The 16,645-nt window shown below is 56.8% G+C and overlaps 2 protein-coding genes across 3 annotated transcripts; one reads left to right on the forward strand and one right to left on the reverse strand.

The window, feature by feature from the left end:
- The first annotated feature begins 3 nt into the window (after positions 1-3).
- TIGD5 (tigger transposable element derived 5) lies at positions 4-3,116 on the forward strand. Its single transcript, XM_037378864.1, has one exon. The coding sequence runs from the start codon at positions 146-148 to the stop codon at positions 1,934-1,936; it is 1,791 nt and encodes a 596-aa protein (XP_037234761.1). The 5' UTR covers positions 4-145; the 3' UTR covers positions 1,937-3,116.
- Positions 3,117-6,746: 3,630 nt separating this feature from the next.
- On the reverse strand, positions 6,747-9,339 carry PYCR3 (pyrroline-5-carboxylate reductase 3). Of its 2 annotated transcripts, none has more exons than XM_037378866.1 (6): positions 9,223-9,339; positions 8,569-8,633; positions 8,120-8,299; positions 7,677-7,829; positions 7,451-7,543; positions 6,747-7,118 (listed from the first exon to the last, which is right to left on the reverse strand). In XM_037378866.1, exons 1-6 carry the CDS (start codon positions 9,302-9,304, stop codon positions 6,936-6,938), a joined length of 756 nt encoding a protein of 251 aa, XP_037234763.1. In that variant the 5' UTR covers positions 9,305-9,339; the 3' UTR covers positions 6,747-6,935. The 2 variants fall into 2 exon arrangements, with proteins under 2 accessions (XP_037234763.1, XP_037234762.1); XM_037378865.1 differs by having other exon boundaries at positions 7,677-7,889.
- Positions 9,340-16,645: the final 7,306 nt, after the last annotated feature.

Raw genomic sequence — 16,645 nt, forward strand, 5'->3', positions numbered from 1 at the left:
TGCGCGCCGCCCCGCCCTACCGGCCGGCTCGGGGCCGGAGCGGAGACAAAGGCGCCGCGCCCCCCCCCCCACCTCCCGCCCCGCCCCGGTTATAACGCGCCCCCCTCCCGGTACCGCGCCGGCCCATGGCTGCGGGGGCGGCTCCATGCCCGGGGGGGAGCCGGAGGCGGGTGGGGGGCCGGCCGGTATGGCGGGAGGGCGGCAGGGCGGTGGCGGCAGTGCAGCCGCGGGGGTGTCGGTGAAGATGGCGCTGCGACGGGCCTACTCCATCAAGGACAAGCTCCAAGCCATCGAGCGGGTGAAGAAGGGCGAGCGACAGGCGTCTGTGTGCCGGGCCTTCGGGGTGCCGGGGGGTACGCTGAGGGGCTGGCTGAAGGATGAGGCCAAGCTACGGTGGTTCCTGGAGCAGCTAGGGGGTGAGGTGGGCACCCAGCGCAAGAAGATGCGCCTGGCTAACGAGGAGGAGATCGACCGCGCCGTCTACTCCTGGTTCCTCGCACTCCGCCAGCATGGCGTCCCCCTCTCTGGGCCCCTCATCCAGGCCCAGGCCGAGGCCTTCGCCCGGCAGATCTACGGTCCTGAGTGTACCTTTAAGGCCAGCCACGGCTGGTTCTGGCGCTGGCAGAAGCGTCATGGCATCTCCAGTCAGCGTATCTATGGGGAGGGTGGCCTCTCCACCGAGCCTGAGCGGGCTCCCACTGCCTGCCCCGAGGCCCTGTCCGTGCCAGCTGCTGATGCTGGGGGCTATGGCGACGAGCAGATCTACAACACCAACATCACTGGGCTCTACTGGAAGCTGCTGCCAGGGCAGACTGGCGGAGCAACGGCAGCAGCACGGCGGCGGCCGGCTCCCCGTGAACGGGTCACTGTGCTGCTGGCTGCCAACCTGACTGGCTCCCACAAGCTCAAGCCGTTAGTGGTCGGGGGCCTTCGTGATCCCCCCAGCCTCCGTCATCACAACCAGGACAAATTCCCTGCTTGCTACCGCTACAGCCCCGAAGCCAGGCTGGGGCCAGCCCTTCTTCGGGCTTGGTTCTTTGAGGACTTTGTGCCGGGTGTCAAGCGCTTCCTGCGACGGAGCTGCCTGCAGCAGAAGGCTGTGCTGCTGCTCAGCTCCCCACCACCCTCCTCCGGGACTGGCTCTGAGGAGTCCCCGCCACTGCAGACACCCGATGGCTCCATCCGCGCGCTCTTCCTCTCCAAGGGCCCTGCTGGCAGCAGCTCGGCCGGAGGAGGAGGCCGAATCCCGGCCCCACTGGAGCAGGGTGTGGTGTCCGCCTTCAAGCAGCTCTACAAGCGGGAATTGCTGCGCCTTGCTGTCTCATGCGCGGCTGGCAGCAGCGGCTCGGGTTGCCCCATGGATTTTGTGCAGTCCTTCCTCCTCAAGGACATGTTGTACCTGGCTGGCCTCTCCTGGGACCTCATCCCCCCCAGCTCTATCGAGAAGTGCTGGCTGCTGGGGCTGCGTGCCGCCTTCGAGCCCCAGCCTGGGGAGGAAGAGCATGGAAACCCCCCACGTGGGGAGGAGGGTGGAGGGGACAGCAAAGTCTTTAGCGACCTCACCCACCTGGCCGCATTGGCCTACAAGCGCTTGGCTCCCGAGGAGGTGGCTGACTGGTTGCACTTGGACGATGTGGCCCCGGGTACGGAGGAGGATGATGGGGAAGAGAATGCTGAGGAGGAAGGCCCTGGGGGCTGTGGGGCAGAGGAGGAGGAGGAGGAGGCAGCTACCCGAGATGGGGATGGTAGAAGGGGTGGAGAAGGAGGAGATATCTTGCTGCCCACAGCTCGGGAAGCCATCAAAGGTCTGGAGACAGCACTGCGCTGGCTGGAGGGTCAGGACCCCCAGCAAGTGGGGCCGCTGAAGCTGGTGCAGCTCCGCTCCCTCATCAGCATGGCCCAGCGGCTACACCGCGGTGGCAGCCCCCATTCCTAGGGCAGGGCAACCTGTGACCTCTCAGCTACCAACCACCCCACTTGGGGTGTGGGGGGTGAAGGGGGCTGGGGACATCCCATTTGTCCCAGGAGGCTGGCAGCAGAGGTGCCAGCTCCTCTTACCCCTCTGTCACAGGCAGTCACTAGAGCTCAGGAGGCCCAAACGCCCCTGGGTTATTACAGCTAAGGGGGGGTTACAGTTTAGGGCTAATGGGGGGGGGGGTTTGTGCAACAACTCCTCCGTACGTTGCATATTCCGAGGGTTATTCCTCACCTGAGTATATTTAGGAGGTGCTATTTTTTAAGTCACATGAGACTGAGCGGGGTTGGCCCCCTAGTCACTGGCACCACTAGAAGGGGGTGGGTGCCTCCCGTGCTGCCCAGTCCCTCTGACCCCGTGAGGAGGAGTGAGAGAGGGACATCCTCAATATCACCACGAGGAGCTGGGATGATGGGGGAAGTTACACTAAGTAATTCCTTGCATCTTGGAGCGGGGCTGGGGTGGGCACTGCCGGCTGGACAGGGACCACTCCTGGGTGGAAAGCATTCTGCCATGGAGGAGGCTGGTGATGCTCTTCCTACTGCCAAAACAGAGCCCTGTTAAACCGGGGAGGCTTGAGGCTGGTTTAAGACAACTTTCTTCATGCACTGGATTGGGACAGGGACACCTGGGGTGGCATCCATGAAGCTGCAACTCCCCAGAGAGGGTCGCCTTCATCATTCCCATGACAGCCCCATGCCTGGGAACACCCAGACCACAGAGACCTGCTGAAACAGGTACCATCACCTGAGAATCCTCATGAACCCAAAGGCTCCAGGGATGGGGGTTAAGGTGCCACTCCCAGGGTCTGCGGGGCAGTTGGGGATGGAAGATGCATCTCACAGTGCAGGGCAGATGGCCTGCCAGTGTGACATGCATTGTGAGTTGAGATGGGAGCAGGGAGGGCTCCCAGCACTGCCTTGAAATACTGGAGGCATCAGATGTGAATTCAGCAACTGTTGACCTGATTTCAATTAAATATTAGCCTGCTTAGCCAAATTATTGAAAGGAGAAAAAAACCCAACAACTCATCAGTGCTGCCATGCCCATGTCAGCAGGCAAGGTGGGTGTTTTTACTTGTTGAGTCTTTGTCTCATAACATCAGAGTTTATGAAAATTAAATGGATTTTTATTGCCACTTTGGGGTTGTCATCTGTGAACAGTCATGTGGAGCCATCCCAGCAGAACGGAGGCTGGCACAAGGGGAACCTCTGTGCGGTTGTGTCCTCTTGGTGTGGTCTTCTCCATTGTGTTCCCCACCTCTCTGCTGCCTGTTTAATGCAGTAGGGCCAGGCAGGCACCTGAGCCACTGCGGCTTGTCCCCAAATCGATATTTTAATTTATTAGTAGGGTTAACTTGCCAATAAATGAGGCTGCCAGGGCATTTAGGGAGCAGCAAGGAAAAAAACCCACAGAAGTCATCAATTTTGGAGGTGAGGTTTGTCCTTTCAGATCATGAAACTCCACTGCAGAACCTATTTCAAGAAAAGCTTCCAATTAGGGGAGAAATGCACTGTTTTTTTTCCCCCACAAACCCAGCCAACCTCAATTTCTGCTGTTTGGCTGCTGCCAGGTTGACAGCCAGCATGATGTGTGTGTCTGTCCCATTTCATGCTTCTCCCTTAGCTTTGGTTTCCTAATGGTATGTGTTTGGGGCTTGATGCTGCAGTGCCTGAATGCAGACTTCTATCCACTAACGGGATGTAATCATGTAAAACCATGTTTCTAATTATTTTTATAGTCTTTTACACCAAAAAATCACAAAACAACCCACAAAAAACATTTTAGAGCTTGATGTGGCTCACTTCAAGCAGTAGTTTGTGAGTTAAAGGAGTCATCCATTTTTGACAATGTTGCAAAGCTCAGCAGAAGATACAGGGCTGGAGGTCTTCACTTCTTGTGTCAGTCAGCCTGGGTGCTCTTATGGCACTATTGGCCTGGTTTGGGAGGTGACAACATTGAACCATGGGTTTGGGTTGAAAGGGACCTTCAGAGATCATCTAGTCCAACCCTCCTGCCTTGGGAAGGGACATCTTTCACTAGACTGGGTTGCTCACAGCCTCGTCTAACCTGACCTTGAACGCTTCCAGTGATGGGGCATTCACAACTTCTCTGGGCAACCTATTCCAGTGTCTCACCACCCTCAGTGTAAAAGATTTCTTCCTTATGTCCAGTCTGTGTCTGCCCTCTTTAAGTTTAAAACCATTGCTCCGTCTTTCTTACCAGCCCCCTTTCTACACTAAAAGGCCGCAGTAAGGTCTCTCTGGAGCCATCTCTTCTCCAGGCTGAACCCCTGCAGCTTTCCCAGCCTTTCTCCACAGCAGAGGGCTTTCAGCTCTTGGACCAGCTCCATGTCCCTCCCCCAGCCCTGCTCCAGCAGGTCCCTGCCTGGCTTGTGCTGGGGACACCCGAGCTGGGTGCAGCAGGGCAAGTGTCTCATCAAAGCGGAGCAGCGGGAGAGCATCACCTCCCTTGACCTGCTGGCCATGCTGCTTTTGATGTGGCCCAGGATGGGACTGGCTTTCTGGGCTCTGCGCACACATTGCTGGCCCATATTCAGCTCTTCATCCACCAACACCCACAAGTCCTTCTTGGCAGGGCTGCTCTCAATCCCTTCATCCTCCAGCCTGTATTGCTACTGAGGATTGCGCCAACTCAGGTTTAGGACCCTTGCACTTGGCCTCATTGAACTTCATGGGCTTTGCAGGGGGCAGTTCCTCCAGCCTGTCCAGGTCCCTCTGGATGGCATCCCTTCCCTCAAGCAAATCAACCACACTGCTCAGCTTGGTCTCATCTGCAAGTGTGCTGAGAGTGCCCCCAATCCCACCATCTATGTCATCAATAGAAATATTTAATAAGATTGGTCCCAGTACATATCCTTGAGGGACACCATGCATTACTGGTTTCTACTTGGACATGGAGCCATTGACACAGCCATCCAGCCAATACCTGATCCAGCTAACAGTCCACCCATCAAACCCACCTCTCTGCAATTTAGCAGCACAAATGTTGTGTGGGACCATGTCAAACACCATACAGAGATCTAGGTAGATGACGTCCATAGCTCTTCCCTTATTCACCAATGCAGTCACTCCATTGTAGAAGGCCACTACCTTTCTCAGGCACAACTTGCCCTTGGCAAAGCCATGTTGGCTGTCTCTAACCACGTCCCTGCCTTCCATAGGTTTCAGCATGCCTTCCAGGAGGATCTGCTCCGTGATCTCACCAGGCAGAAGATGCCTCTCTTGAAGGCAGGAATATTAGCAGTAAGGTAGTAGCAATAATATACCTGCAGTGAGTTCTGACTTTTTAAATAAAATTTTGGAATTTAAGCCATTTTTGTTAAAACTAGTGCATACCAAATTGATGAAGGTCATCAGCTTCCTGGCTTTGGGATTGAACATGCTGCTTCTCTGCAAGACAACCTGAAACCCCAGAGCTCAAAAGCCTTTAGGAGGACACATGAAGATGGGGAAAGGCCAGGGGCTGAGGTCAGCAGTGTCACAAGCAGTGGGGCTGGATTTTGCCAAGGCTTTTTCACCAGGTATGTTGAAATGGTGTGGAGGACACAGAAGAGATGGAGATGCCCGAGAATGAAATTGGTAGGCTGCATATTTCAGAGAGACCAGCAGAATCACCTTGGGGGAATCTGGGGACAGGGCAGGGATAAAAGCAGGCAGAAGGAGAGAGCTACCAGGTAGCTTGGAAACCTTGAGGAGCACTGCTTCCCTGCACCACGTAGGTGCCGTGAGCCCCTTCCCTGGCTCCACAGCAAAGGATAGAGATCGGCAGGAGACACAGGCAGGCTCAAGCTCTGCCTCTGGCTTCTGTGCAGCTTTGCTAATTAATTAGGTGCCTTGAGGAAGTGTCCAGGAAGTTCATGCTTTAGCATGACCCGGCAGCACTGTAGGGCTGTGGCATCTCTTTTGGCTTGGTGCCACTGGCATCTGGGGTGACAGCAACCGTGGGGAGAGAGTCGAAGCCATAGGAGCCAGAGGCTCAGCATCCAGCTGTTTCTTTCACCAGCAATGTTTTGCGTGGTTTCAAAGCAGATTGCAAATCATCACTCATTGCATCCGTGCAAGTGCTGGGAAGCAAACAAAGCTTAATTAGGGCACACAAAAGGCTCAGATCTTCTCCAGATAGGCATTTCTACTCCCTTGATGTACAGCACCCCAGAGCTGACAGCTTCCATCCCACCACCTTGCTGCCAGAGAGGGACCCATCTGCAGGCCCATGGTGCGATGCTGGTCCCTCGCCAAAGTGAAAGGTGGATGTTTTTCAGCTGGTTGACTTCTTACTCATAATTTTGGGATGTGGATAGCAGCTCTGTGTTCATGCACACATCTCCAGAGCTGAGCAGAGGAGCAGGCACCAGTGCCCATGTGTAAAAGTCAAAGCCTTTCTCTGTACTCATCCCCAGAGCATCATCCTGCCAACTTCCCACTTCTCAGGGTCCCTTGGCATCCACATACCACCTGCCGCAGGGATGTGGCCACTCTGTCCAGCCCCAGCAAGCTTGACATGGGATCACCCCATCCCAAAACCCTGCCCCCATCCCTGTCCTCAGTGCCATACATCCTGGCACAGCATCAGTGAGTGTAGAGCCAGCATGGCATCAGCTCCATCCCTGGTGAACACAGAGCCGGCATGGCATCAACTCCATCCCTACTGGCCCAGGGACCCATGGCTGTCACCTCCCCATATAGGTGACCCCATGGTGGGTACAATAGTAGCCTCTAGCACTGAAGGGACCAGAAAGAGCCAAGCCTGCCATTGTGTTGCCCATGTTTATTTGGTCCCAGTGCTGCAGAGGTAGCATGTGGCATGGACACAGGTCCACACCATCTCCCACCCCCAGCCAGGGTCTCCTGGGGGTGTCCCCTGCTCCCTGAAGGGATTCAGTCTGGTCGCCATCACCCCTCCCGCCCGATGGGGGACAGAATGGAGGGGCTCAGCACTAGTCCTCAGCCATGTCGCGTGCCCGGTTGGTGGCTGCTTCCACAGCATTCATGACAGTGGCTCGCAGTGCACCCTTCTCCAGCTGGTGCAGCGCATGGATGGTGGTGCCCCCAGGTGTGCAGACATCTCCTCGCAGCTTTGCCGGGTGCTCCCCCGTCTCCAGCATAATTTTTGCTGCACCCTACAGGAGATCAGGGTGGGTCAAACAAAGGGGACCTCCCAAACACCCTCCTCCTTGCCCAGGGATTGGATGGCAGCATCTTCCCACGGCCCACACCCCTGCAGCAAGGGACAAGGTGCTGAAGCATCTGTCCTACCACCATGCCCTTTGCTGTCTTCTGGTGGCCTTATCTTCGTTTCAAGAGAGAAATGCCACCCAACACCTCCTCCCTCACTCTGTCACCCTGATGCCCAGAGCAGCAACAGTGACAGGATGCCCAAGCCAGGTGGGAGCTGTGGGGTAGTGGGGAGAGGAGTGATGCTAGGTGTCCCTGAATGACAGCACTGACTCACCAGCAGCGTCTGAGCTGCGATCCTACTGGCTAAGCCACCTGGCATGCCCATCTTTACTGCTCCTTCAGCCAAGGCTTCGGCAAACAGGTACACCTGGGGAAGAAGAACATCAGGGGTGAGCGTGGCACAAGTGGGGACCCCAAACCCCAGCCCCACATGGGTGGGATTTCTGCTGGTGTCCCATGTCCTGCTGGTGAGCTGGTGCCCACTGAGTGTGGGTGCTTACGTAGGCCACTCCGCTGCCACTGAGGCCAGTGTGGATGTTGATGTAGGATTCGGGGACCTCCTCACAGAGCCCACAGGATGACAGCAGGCTCTTCAGCAGGGCAGCTTCCCCGTCACCAGCACTGCTACCCCGGGCGAAGACCATTGCCCCTGCCTGTACCACACATGGCAGGTTGGGCATGAGCCGCAGCACCTTGGTCCCAGCAGGGAGAAGCTGGGGAGAGACAGGGATGGGAGAAGGGTGCTAGCTCTGGGGAGCACCCAAGGGTGCCCTGAGACACCAGTGGGTATCACAGCCCCCCATGGGGCTGGCAGAGAAGCATGGTCCATAGGGAAGAACATGGAGATGCAATGTGGGTGGGTAGAGAGCCACAGCAGCATGTCCTTCTCCACAGGCTTGGGTGCAAATGGGAGGAGGAGGAAGAGGAAAAGGTGGAGGCTCACCCGCTGCAGTGTCTGGAGGGTGACACCAGCTGCCAGCGAGACAATGATGTGGTGGGGTCCCACAGCAGGACGGATCTCCTGCAGGACGCCCGGTAGGATGTGGGGTTTGGTGGCCAGGAAGACCAGGGTGCTCTCCTGCAGCACCTCCAGGTTACAGTGAGTGGTCCGGCAGCCTGACTCCTGCGTGAGCAGGGAGAGGTGTCACAGCTTGGCACCCCCCACCTCCATGGACAAGGCACATTCACATGGGGGGACATGGCATGGGGACCCACTCTGGCCGCAAAGCCACCAAGGCTCTGCCTGGATGTCACCCAGACCTGGGAAGGATGAGCCAAAGCCCTGCAAAGGGGTAAAGGGTGCCCCAAAACTGTGACAAGGGGCACCCCAGCATGCCTCACCCTTCCACGGCCACCGAGTGGGGTGACTTGTCACTCCATGGCCCCACTCACCTGCCAGGCATCCAGGTTTTTGTCCGAGGGAGCGCTGGCCAGGACGTTGCTGGCTGGCACCTTCCCTTGGGGAACACAGGAACCAGGGTGAGCGGCTGGGGTGGCCCCAGGGTGTTGGGGACACCCCAGCACAAGCCCAGGGAACCTGATACTAGCTGGGATGTGCTCTTCTCCTCCAACCCCTGCACAATCAGCCTAGGGGACACGGCACAAAGAGGGCCAGATTCTGCCAGTCTGGCTGGCATAGGCACCCCATGGGGACAGCTGTGGGCACCCAGTGGGTCAGCATGGGCACCCCACGGGGATGGCTGAGGGCACCCAGTTGTGCCATGGTGCAGCGGCAAGGGAGGTGACCCCAAATGCAGTGGCCATCTCCCAGCTTCTGAGTACGGGCAGGGCCATCCCCACACTACCCTATGGGGCGAGGACAACCAAGGACACCCAGGGAGAGGGGACAGGGCTATGCCCCCACTGTGAGGGCAGGGAACCTCGGGAGGGGGACAAGACAGGGCTGTCCCCATATCCCCACACTGCCCTACGGGGAAGGGACCCCACGGAGGGCAGGGAAGCCGGGGAGAGGAAGGACAGGGCTGTCCCCATGTCCCCACACCGCTCTGTGGGACAGGGCCTCCCGGGCCTCTCCCCTGCCCGTACCTGCCCGCAGCAGCCCCCGGGCCAGGCCACCCGCCATCCGCCCGGCGCCCACGAACCCCACTCGCAGCTCCACCGCCTCCATCGCTCCGGCCACCGCACCGACACGCCCCCCCAGGCCCCGCCCACGAACGCCCATTGCCTGCGCTTTGCCCGCCTCTGCTCACCCATTGGCGGCTCTTGGGTATTAGAGGCGGGGCCCGGAAGAGTGGCGGGTGTCTGCGCAGGCGCGGGAGGTGGCCTGGGGGCTGTGGCTGGGGCGGAGCCGCCGCGGTTTACGCGCGTGGGGGTCCCCAGCCGCCTCCACCGCCCCGGGGCTGGACCATCAGCCGAGCCCCAGGTACCCCTGAGTGTACTGGGGGGGGTCCCCCCGCAATGGGATGGGTAGCCTCAATGGGCGGTCCCCCAGACCTGTCCTTGACCTTGGTGGGGGGCTGGTCCTGGTGTTGGGGTGCTCCCCACTCTTTTCTCCCTGCAGGAACCCCCAGTCGTCGTCATCATCATCATCATGCCCTGGAGCTGCTGGGCTGTGCTGCTCCTCTGCACCACTGCCAGGTTTTGTGGGTGGCTGGGCTTTGGCATCTGCCCAGAGAAGCTGGGGATCCGCCTATCTGTCCCCTCTGAGGTGGCAGCACGTGTTGACCAGTTCTAGACTGAAGCCGCTTGCTGGGGGCCATCACCCATGAACTTCTGCCACCATCAGGTGTGGCTGTGGGTCTCCCCCCGGGCTGGGGAAACAGGGGATCCCCAGGACACCCCCCCCACCACCACCCTGGGCAGCTGCTTTTCCTGGTGTGGGCTGCCTCGTGTTGGCATGGTATGTCTTTGGGGGTTGAAGGCAAAGTTTTGGGGTGGACTCAAGCAGTTCTCCTTGTTTCACACCCAAAACCAACCCCTCTATATGCTCACTCCAGCTGTGCTGGGGGCACCCACGGGTGCTGAGTCCTGCTGCCACCAGGTCATGGTGTGGCTCTGCTCATTCTGCGCTGACTTGAGTGAGGAGGAGGTGACCAGGCTGGAGGTTGACCTGTTCAACTGCCAGGCCAGTGACCAGGCTGGAGGTTGACCTGTTCAACTGCTGGGCCAGCACTGAAGGTCACCGGACACACCACTGCATGTCAGATATGGTAAAGTGCCAGGGCAGGGCACCTCAAATCCTGTTTTCTCCAATTCCACCCCAAATTCTGTATTAATCCATTGCAGTTCCCGCCCCCACCCCCAAAAAAAAAAAATAATAAAAAATCCTAAACTTTGTAGTTGCAGAGCCTGAGTGGCACCCAGCCACCTCTGCTCAGCTGCTCATCCTCATTTTGGGGTAAACCCAGCCTTGTTCAGCCCACTTCCGTCGCGGCAGATGGGGGTGTCCACTCCTAACACTCTTCCCACCCTCAGCCTTGCCAGCTTTACTTGCTTCTGAAGGCTTTTCCAGTCTCCCCAGCACCGTGGGATGGAGGCTGAATGCTGAGGGTGAGCCAGCTTCCACCTGGTAGGTGGTGGTGGGCATCACCATGGAGTGATGGTTTGTGGGGTGCTGTGGAGCCGCCCCCTGTCACCACCATTCCAGTACCCCCCAGTATTCGCCCCAGGAGGAGCTGTGGGAGTGGCTGGCTCAGTGGCCGCAGCCAAGACTGGAGATCCCTGTCCATCACAGCCTGCAGCAGCCAGTGCTGGATGAAACCCGCGTTGCCAGCTGGTGGCACTAGATGGCCTGGCTTGTGGAGGACATCACCCAGCAGACGGGTAAGGGCCACCAGCTGGGATGCTGCTATATATCCTTGTGTCCCACTTTAGGGACTGAAACGTCTTGGCTCTCCCTACAGGGAACGTGAGCAGCTGTGGTGTTGTGAGGCCTGGGAAAGGGCACTGGGTTTTCCTGTCAGACCTCTACCACGTGCAGGGTAGAGCTCAGGACATCCATTCCCAACTAGGTAGGAAGGTGGCAAACCCCATTCCCAGTTCTTTTTGCAGCAGGACACCCTTGAGTGCAGCTCGCCTGGCTTATCCCAATGCCATATCCATCTCCCCCACATGCAGAGAGTGACCTGACCCAGCAGCACTGGATGAAGGAGGTGATGGAGAAGCTGCAACAGATCAGCCAGAGGCTCAGGCTGATGCTGGCAACCATGGAGGGTGCGTGGAGCTGGCTGAAGAACCATCTGCAGCACCTCTGCGCCATCCCTGGCCCAGCTGGTGAGCTATGCTTTGGTGCTGGAGGGCAGATGGGTGCTGGTTCTTGCTTACCGTCCCACATGTCAGAGCCCAAGTACCACATCCACCTGCATCATACACACTCCTGCTTTCTGCTAACGGTCACGCTACTGGTGCTCATGCTGCCCTGTGCAATCTTCCTTTTCCTTGTCTCCAACCCCCTTGGCAAGCTCCTCTGTATCTTGGCATTCTCTGCTTTCCTGGTCCTTGACATAACAGATGGGGACAGGTGTGGGGGGATCTGTTTGGGGACATGCCACTCTGAGAGTATCACAGGGGTGAGCTGGGGGTGCTCTACCCTCAACGATGCTCTCACTTCCCTGCAGGGCAGTGCCTGGTGGCAGCTGCCTGACACAGTGCTGGGGGAGCCTGGCCCATGCTTTGCAGGATGGAGCCCCATCACCAGCTCACCTCCACCCCAGACAAGTGGGATATGGTTGCAGGGAGGAAGAGGCATGGCACCCTTGATTGCTGCTAGGACCCAGCCTGGGTGCCCATCCTGGATGTCCCATCCTGCTGCCATTTGGCAAGGTCCCCTGGGCTGGGCTGCCAGCCCCCAGGCAGAGGGGGCTGGTGTCATGGTTTAACCTCGGCCAACAACCAAGCCCCACATAGCCACTTACTCACTCCCCCCCACCCAGAGGGGTGGGGAGGAGAATCAGGAAGGAATGTAAAACTTGAGGGTTGAGATAAGAACAATTTAATAATTTAAATGGCATGAAAATGTAAGAACATAAATTAAAATAACGGTAATGTCAATAATAACAATAACAATCATAATGGAAAGGTGGGGCAAAAGGGTAAAATCCAAAGGAAAGGGAGAAAGGAAACCAAGTGATGCACAGTACAACTGCTCACCACCCGCTGGCCGATGCCCAGCCAGTCCCGGAGAAACGATCCCCCCCAGCTAACCCCCCAAGTTTATATACCAAGCATGATGTCCCATGGTATGGAATACCTCTTTGGCTGGTTCAGGTCACCTGTCCTGGCTGTGTCCCTTCCCGGTCTCTTGTGCCCCTCCAGCATTCTGGCTGGCAAGGCCCAAGAAACTGTGAAGTCCTTGAGTCTAGTATGAACATTACCCGACAACAACTAGAAACATCAGTGTGGTTATCACCATTGCTCTCACCTGAGAGCCAAAACAGCACTGTACTAGCTACTAAAGAAGAAAGTTAACTCCGTCCCAGCTGAAACCAGGACACCTGGTGTGGGCTGCTGGTCCTCAGGAGGAGTGGGGTGGGCTGGGGTGGGCTGCGGCCCCCAGGAGGAGGGGCCAGCACTCTTGGCTCTCTGGAGCAGCCCCTCCTCTCCTGTCCCCTTTTTTCCCCTTCCCTCCTCCTCTCGGGTCCCCTTCCCTAAACTCTCCTCCCATCCTCTACACTTCCCATCCTCTACCCTCCCTATCCTCCTCATCACTCCTCACCTCTCCTCTCCCCGCCCTCCCCGTCCCACCTATCCCGTCCCCACCTTACTCCTCCCTTCCCCGCCCCTCCATTCTCCTCTTTTGCTCTCTCCTCTCAACTGCTCTCCGACCCTCCTCTTTCCTCCCTTCCCCTCCTCTTTCCTCCCTTCCCCTCCTCTCCCAAATCCTCCCCTCCTGTCTCCCTCTCCCCACCACTTTCCCCCCCAAGGCTCCCTTCCCCTCCTCTCTCCACTTTTTTTCTCCCCTTTCCTCCCCTCTCCTCTTCTTTCCTGCCTTCCCCTCCATTTTCCTCCCTCACCCAGTTGTGTCTGGGTGGTTCCATGGAGCATTTGGGCTCTGAATGAGTGCAAAAGTGAGCAGTTGCAGTGTATGAAAGCACGGACTCAAGCTGTGGTGCAACCAGAGACACTTTATTGTACAGAGAAGCTCATATTTATATTTCTGAGCCCAGATACAAATTCCAGTTGTATGGACCACCAGGCTCAGGGCAGAAAGCATTCATGCAGTTACATAGCCATATTTCACTACAAGCATGCAGACACCTATTTGCTACTAGATAACCACGTTTAACTTTCTTACCTTCCTTCACAATACCCAGGTGTTCTCTCATCTCTTGCCAGATCAGACGTTCTCCATCCTCCTTTCATATATCTCTCTTCAGACATTCTCTATCCTCCTCTCCCATATTAGTGCATAAACTTACCTCATCTAGGGTATTCATTAAGTTTTAGGGCCTTTGCCAAGTTCAGGACAAAAAATCAGGGCCTGTGCCATGTTTCAGGACTTCAGCTTACCTCTGTTAGGGCCTTTGCCATGTTTTGAGGCCTAAACTTACCTCAGTTAGGGCCTTCGTCAACGAGTAGGGCCTAAACTGTTTTCACTTAAGGCCTTGTTTTGTCACATGGTGAGGTCGCTAGATAGCACACAGACACCAATAGAGAAAATAACCTTTATTTACTGTTGGTTTCACATTCATACAGAAAAGAAGGCAATACGCACATACAAAAAGGATGAGCCTACAATACCCTGATTCAAGCAATAGAACAGATAAGCAAGGCAATGGACCTAATCATTACTACTCCAGGTTAGCTATAGCGATGAAGGAAGATACATATACCAATTGCCTTAATACATTACTGTCCTCAGGTCCACAGGTGCTGTGGAGCCCCTCTTGCAGCAAGGATGTGGACAGCCTCTCCTGGCAATGGGGGAGTCCTACACAGGGTGTCCCCTCATAGGCAAGGTCTCTAAAGTCGCTGCAAGAGTGTCCAGCATTTGTACTATTGAATAAAAAAGCCCACCTAATTGCAAATGTGGAAACACCTGGTTTCACTCTCCCCTCAGATCCCACCAAAGCCTGGCCAGGGCTCAGGGAGGACCTGAGGGAGTTTCCTTTATCTACTGAATTTTGACCACCTGGTTCCAAACAAGGCCAAACAGCTGGATTCATGGCCTTGGTGACCTGCCTCTAAGCAAGGAAGGATGTGCTATCTCTTCACTCACGATTCCAGTTTATCTTCAGCTTCATCTTTCGCTAAGGATCATACATAGTTCACTAAGGATCATGCCTCTTTCACTCATGATAGAATACTAAATATATATGTATCTCTTCATAACATTCCGTTGGTAGGTTCATCTAAAGGCCAACTTTGGCTGAGGGCCTGTTGCTCAGGCCTCAGTACATCAAGTCTTCACCATTAGAACCTTCAACGAGTTTTAGGGCCTAAACTTACCTCAACTAGCACCTTCACCGGGTTTCAGGAATCTGAATTTCTCCCCCTAACCACGCTAAAACCATACACTGTAATGGCCATAATCCTAGGTAACTTAAATGTCCTAAGCCTACTAACCAACTTAACGCAAAGTATGAAAACTTTCAGGGAAGCCTAAGTAAGGGGAGGGAAGCAGTGTGGAGGGGAAGGGTGTGGGAGAGACTGGAGGAAAGGAGAGCAGAGGAGGGGAGTTGGGGAGGGGTGGTGAGGGCAGGAGAGGGGAGGGGTGGGGAACTGGAGAAGAAAGGAGAGTAGAGGATAGGGGTGGGGAATGGATAGGAGGGCAGGGGAGGAGAGGGGTAGAGAGGGAGAGGAAGGAAGGGATGTATGGGGAGGGGAGGGGACGTATGGGGAAGGGAGGAGAGAGGGGAGGTGAGAGGAAAGGAGGAGAGGGGAGGAGAGGAGGCCAGGCGAGGTAGAGAGAGGCGAGGGGAGGGGTGGGGAGGGCAAGAGTGGGGAAGGGAGGGGAGGGGGGAGAAGAGGAGAGGGGCAGGGAGGAGCAGGGAGTGGAGAGGAGGGAAGGGGAGAGGAAAGGAGTGCGTGGGAGGGGATGTATGGGGAAGGGAGGAGAGCAGAGAGTTAAGAGAGGAGAGGTGAGGGGAACCGATGGGATGGAATGTATGGGGAAGGGAGGGGAGAGGAGGCGAGGCGTGGAGGAGAGAGGCGAGGGCAGTGTGGAAGGGAGGGGAGGGGATGTAAAGGGAGGGGAGGAGGAGAGAGTAGGAGAAGAGAGAGGAGGTGAGAGGAGGTGAGGTGTGAAGATGGGCGGGGAGAGGAGGGGAGGGGAACAGAGGAGAGGAATTAAAAGGGGAGCAGAGGGGAACCGAGGGGAGGGTAGGGTAAGGTAAAGTAAAGGAGTGGATGAGAGGAGAGGGGACAGGAGTGGAGCGTGGAAGGGATGGGATGGGATGGGATGGGATGTATGGGGGAGGAGAGAGGAGGAGAGGAGTGGAGATAGGCGGGGAGGGGAGTGGAGGAGAGAGGAGAGGCCAGGCAGGGGAGAGGAGGGGAACAGGAGAGGAATTGAGAGCGGAGCAGTGGAGAGAAGGGTGTAGAAGGGACGAGAGTGGATGAGACGGGAGAGGAGAGCGGTGGGGAGGGTATGGGAGGAGAGGAGAGGGGAGGGGAGGGGAAGGCTGCTGGTCTTCACGTGGGGTGGGCTGGGCTGCTGGCCCTCAGGAGGAGAGGGGTGGGCTGCACACATCTTGATAGCTTTTTGCTATCTCATCCTAGATCCTTGGTTTATTTCTGCCCAGACGCTGGTGAGGGGAGGCTGGTGAGTGAGCTGCCATCGTGATGGTGACACAGAAGCCACCAATGCCGTGGGACTCTAGTTCTCCTTCTTCCCATGCAGGAAGTGTGAAATGAAGCTCTTGCATGAAGAGCTGGACAGGAGGGAGATGAGCTGCCTGCAAGGTGAGAGCTGTCTGGGCAGGGGGACATGGGAGAGACGACCATGAGGTGGGAGGTGTAGTGGCTCTAGGACAGGGATCTGAAGCCCCAGAACATCCCCATCCTGTGCTGGGGCATGTTTTACCCCAGAGCATCTCCAAACTATGCTAGGGTATGCACAGCATTCCAGGGTGTCCCCACCGTCTACCTAAGGACAGCAGTGCTGGGATTGTCACCACCCATGCCATGTTCTTGCAGGGCTCTCATACCTGGAGCAGCACCCAGTGATGGCAGGAGGCCTCCCTGGTTTACCAGGGCGGGTGTCACCCATCCCTGGTGGCTGGAGTACAAAACTGAGCTTGTATAGGGCAAGCCTGAGCTGGGTGGGATGTCCCCAGATTCAGCCAGACCCTGCTCCTAGGGGCCAGCTAGGTCCCCCTGAGGGTCAGGCCCTCTAGGGCTGGGGTGTCCTCGTTGTCAGTGCACCTTTGGGTACAGGATACCTCATTGGGAGAGGAGCCAGGGCTGGGGATGTGACACACAGGGAGAAATTTTGGGTGGCGGTGTATGTCCTGCAATGATGGCCAAGGCACATCCTGTAAGACCTACATGTCAGCAGGGGACATCTCCT

This window comes from Falco rusticolus, chromosome 3, assembly GCF_015220075.1.
Source record: "Falco rusticolus isolate bFalRus1 chromosome 3, bFalRus1.pri, whole genome shotgun sequence".
Classification (NCBI taxonomy): Eukaryota; Metazoa; Chordata; class Aves; order Falconiformes; family Falconidae; genus Falco; species Falco rusticolus.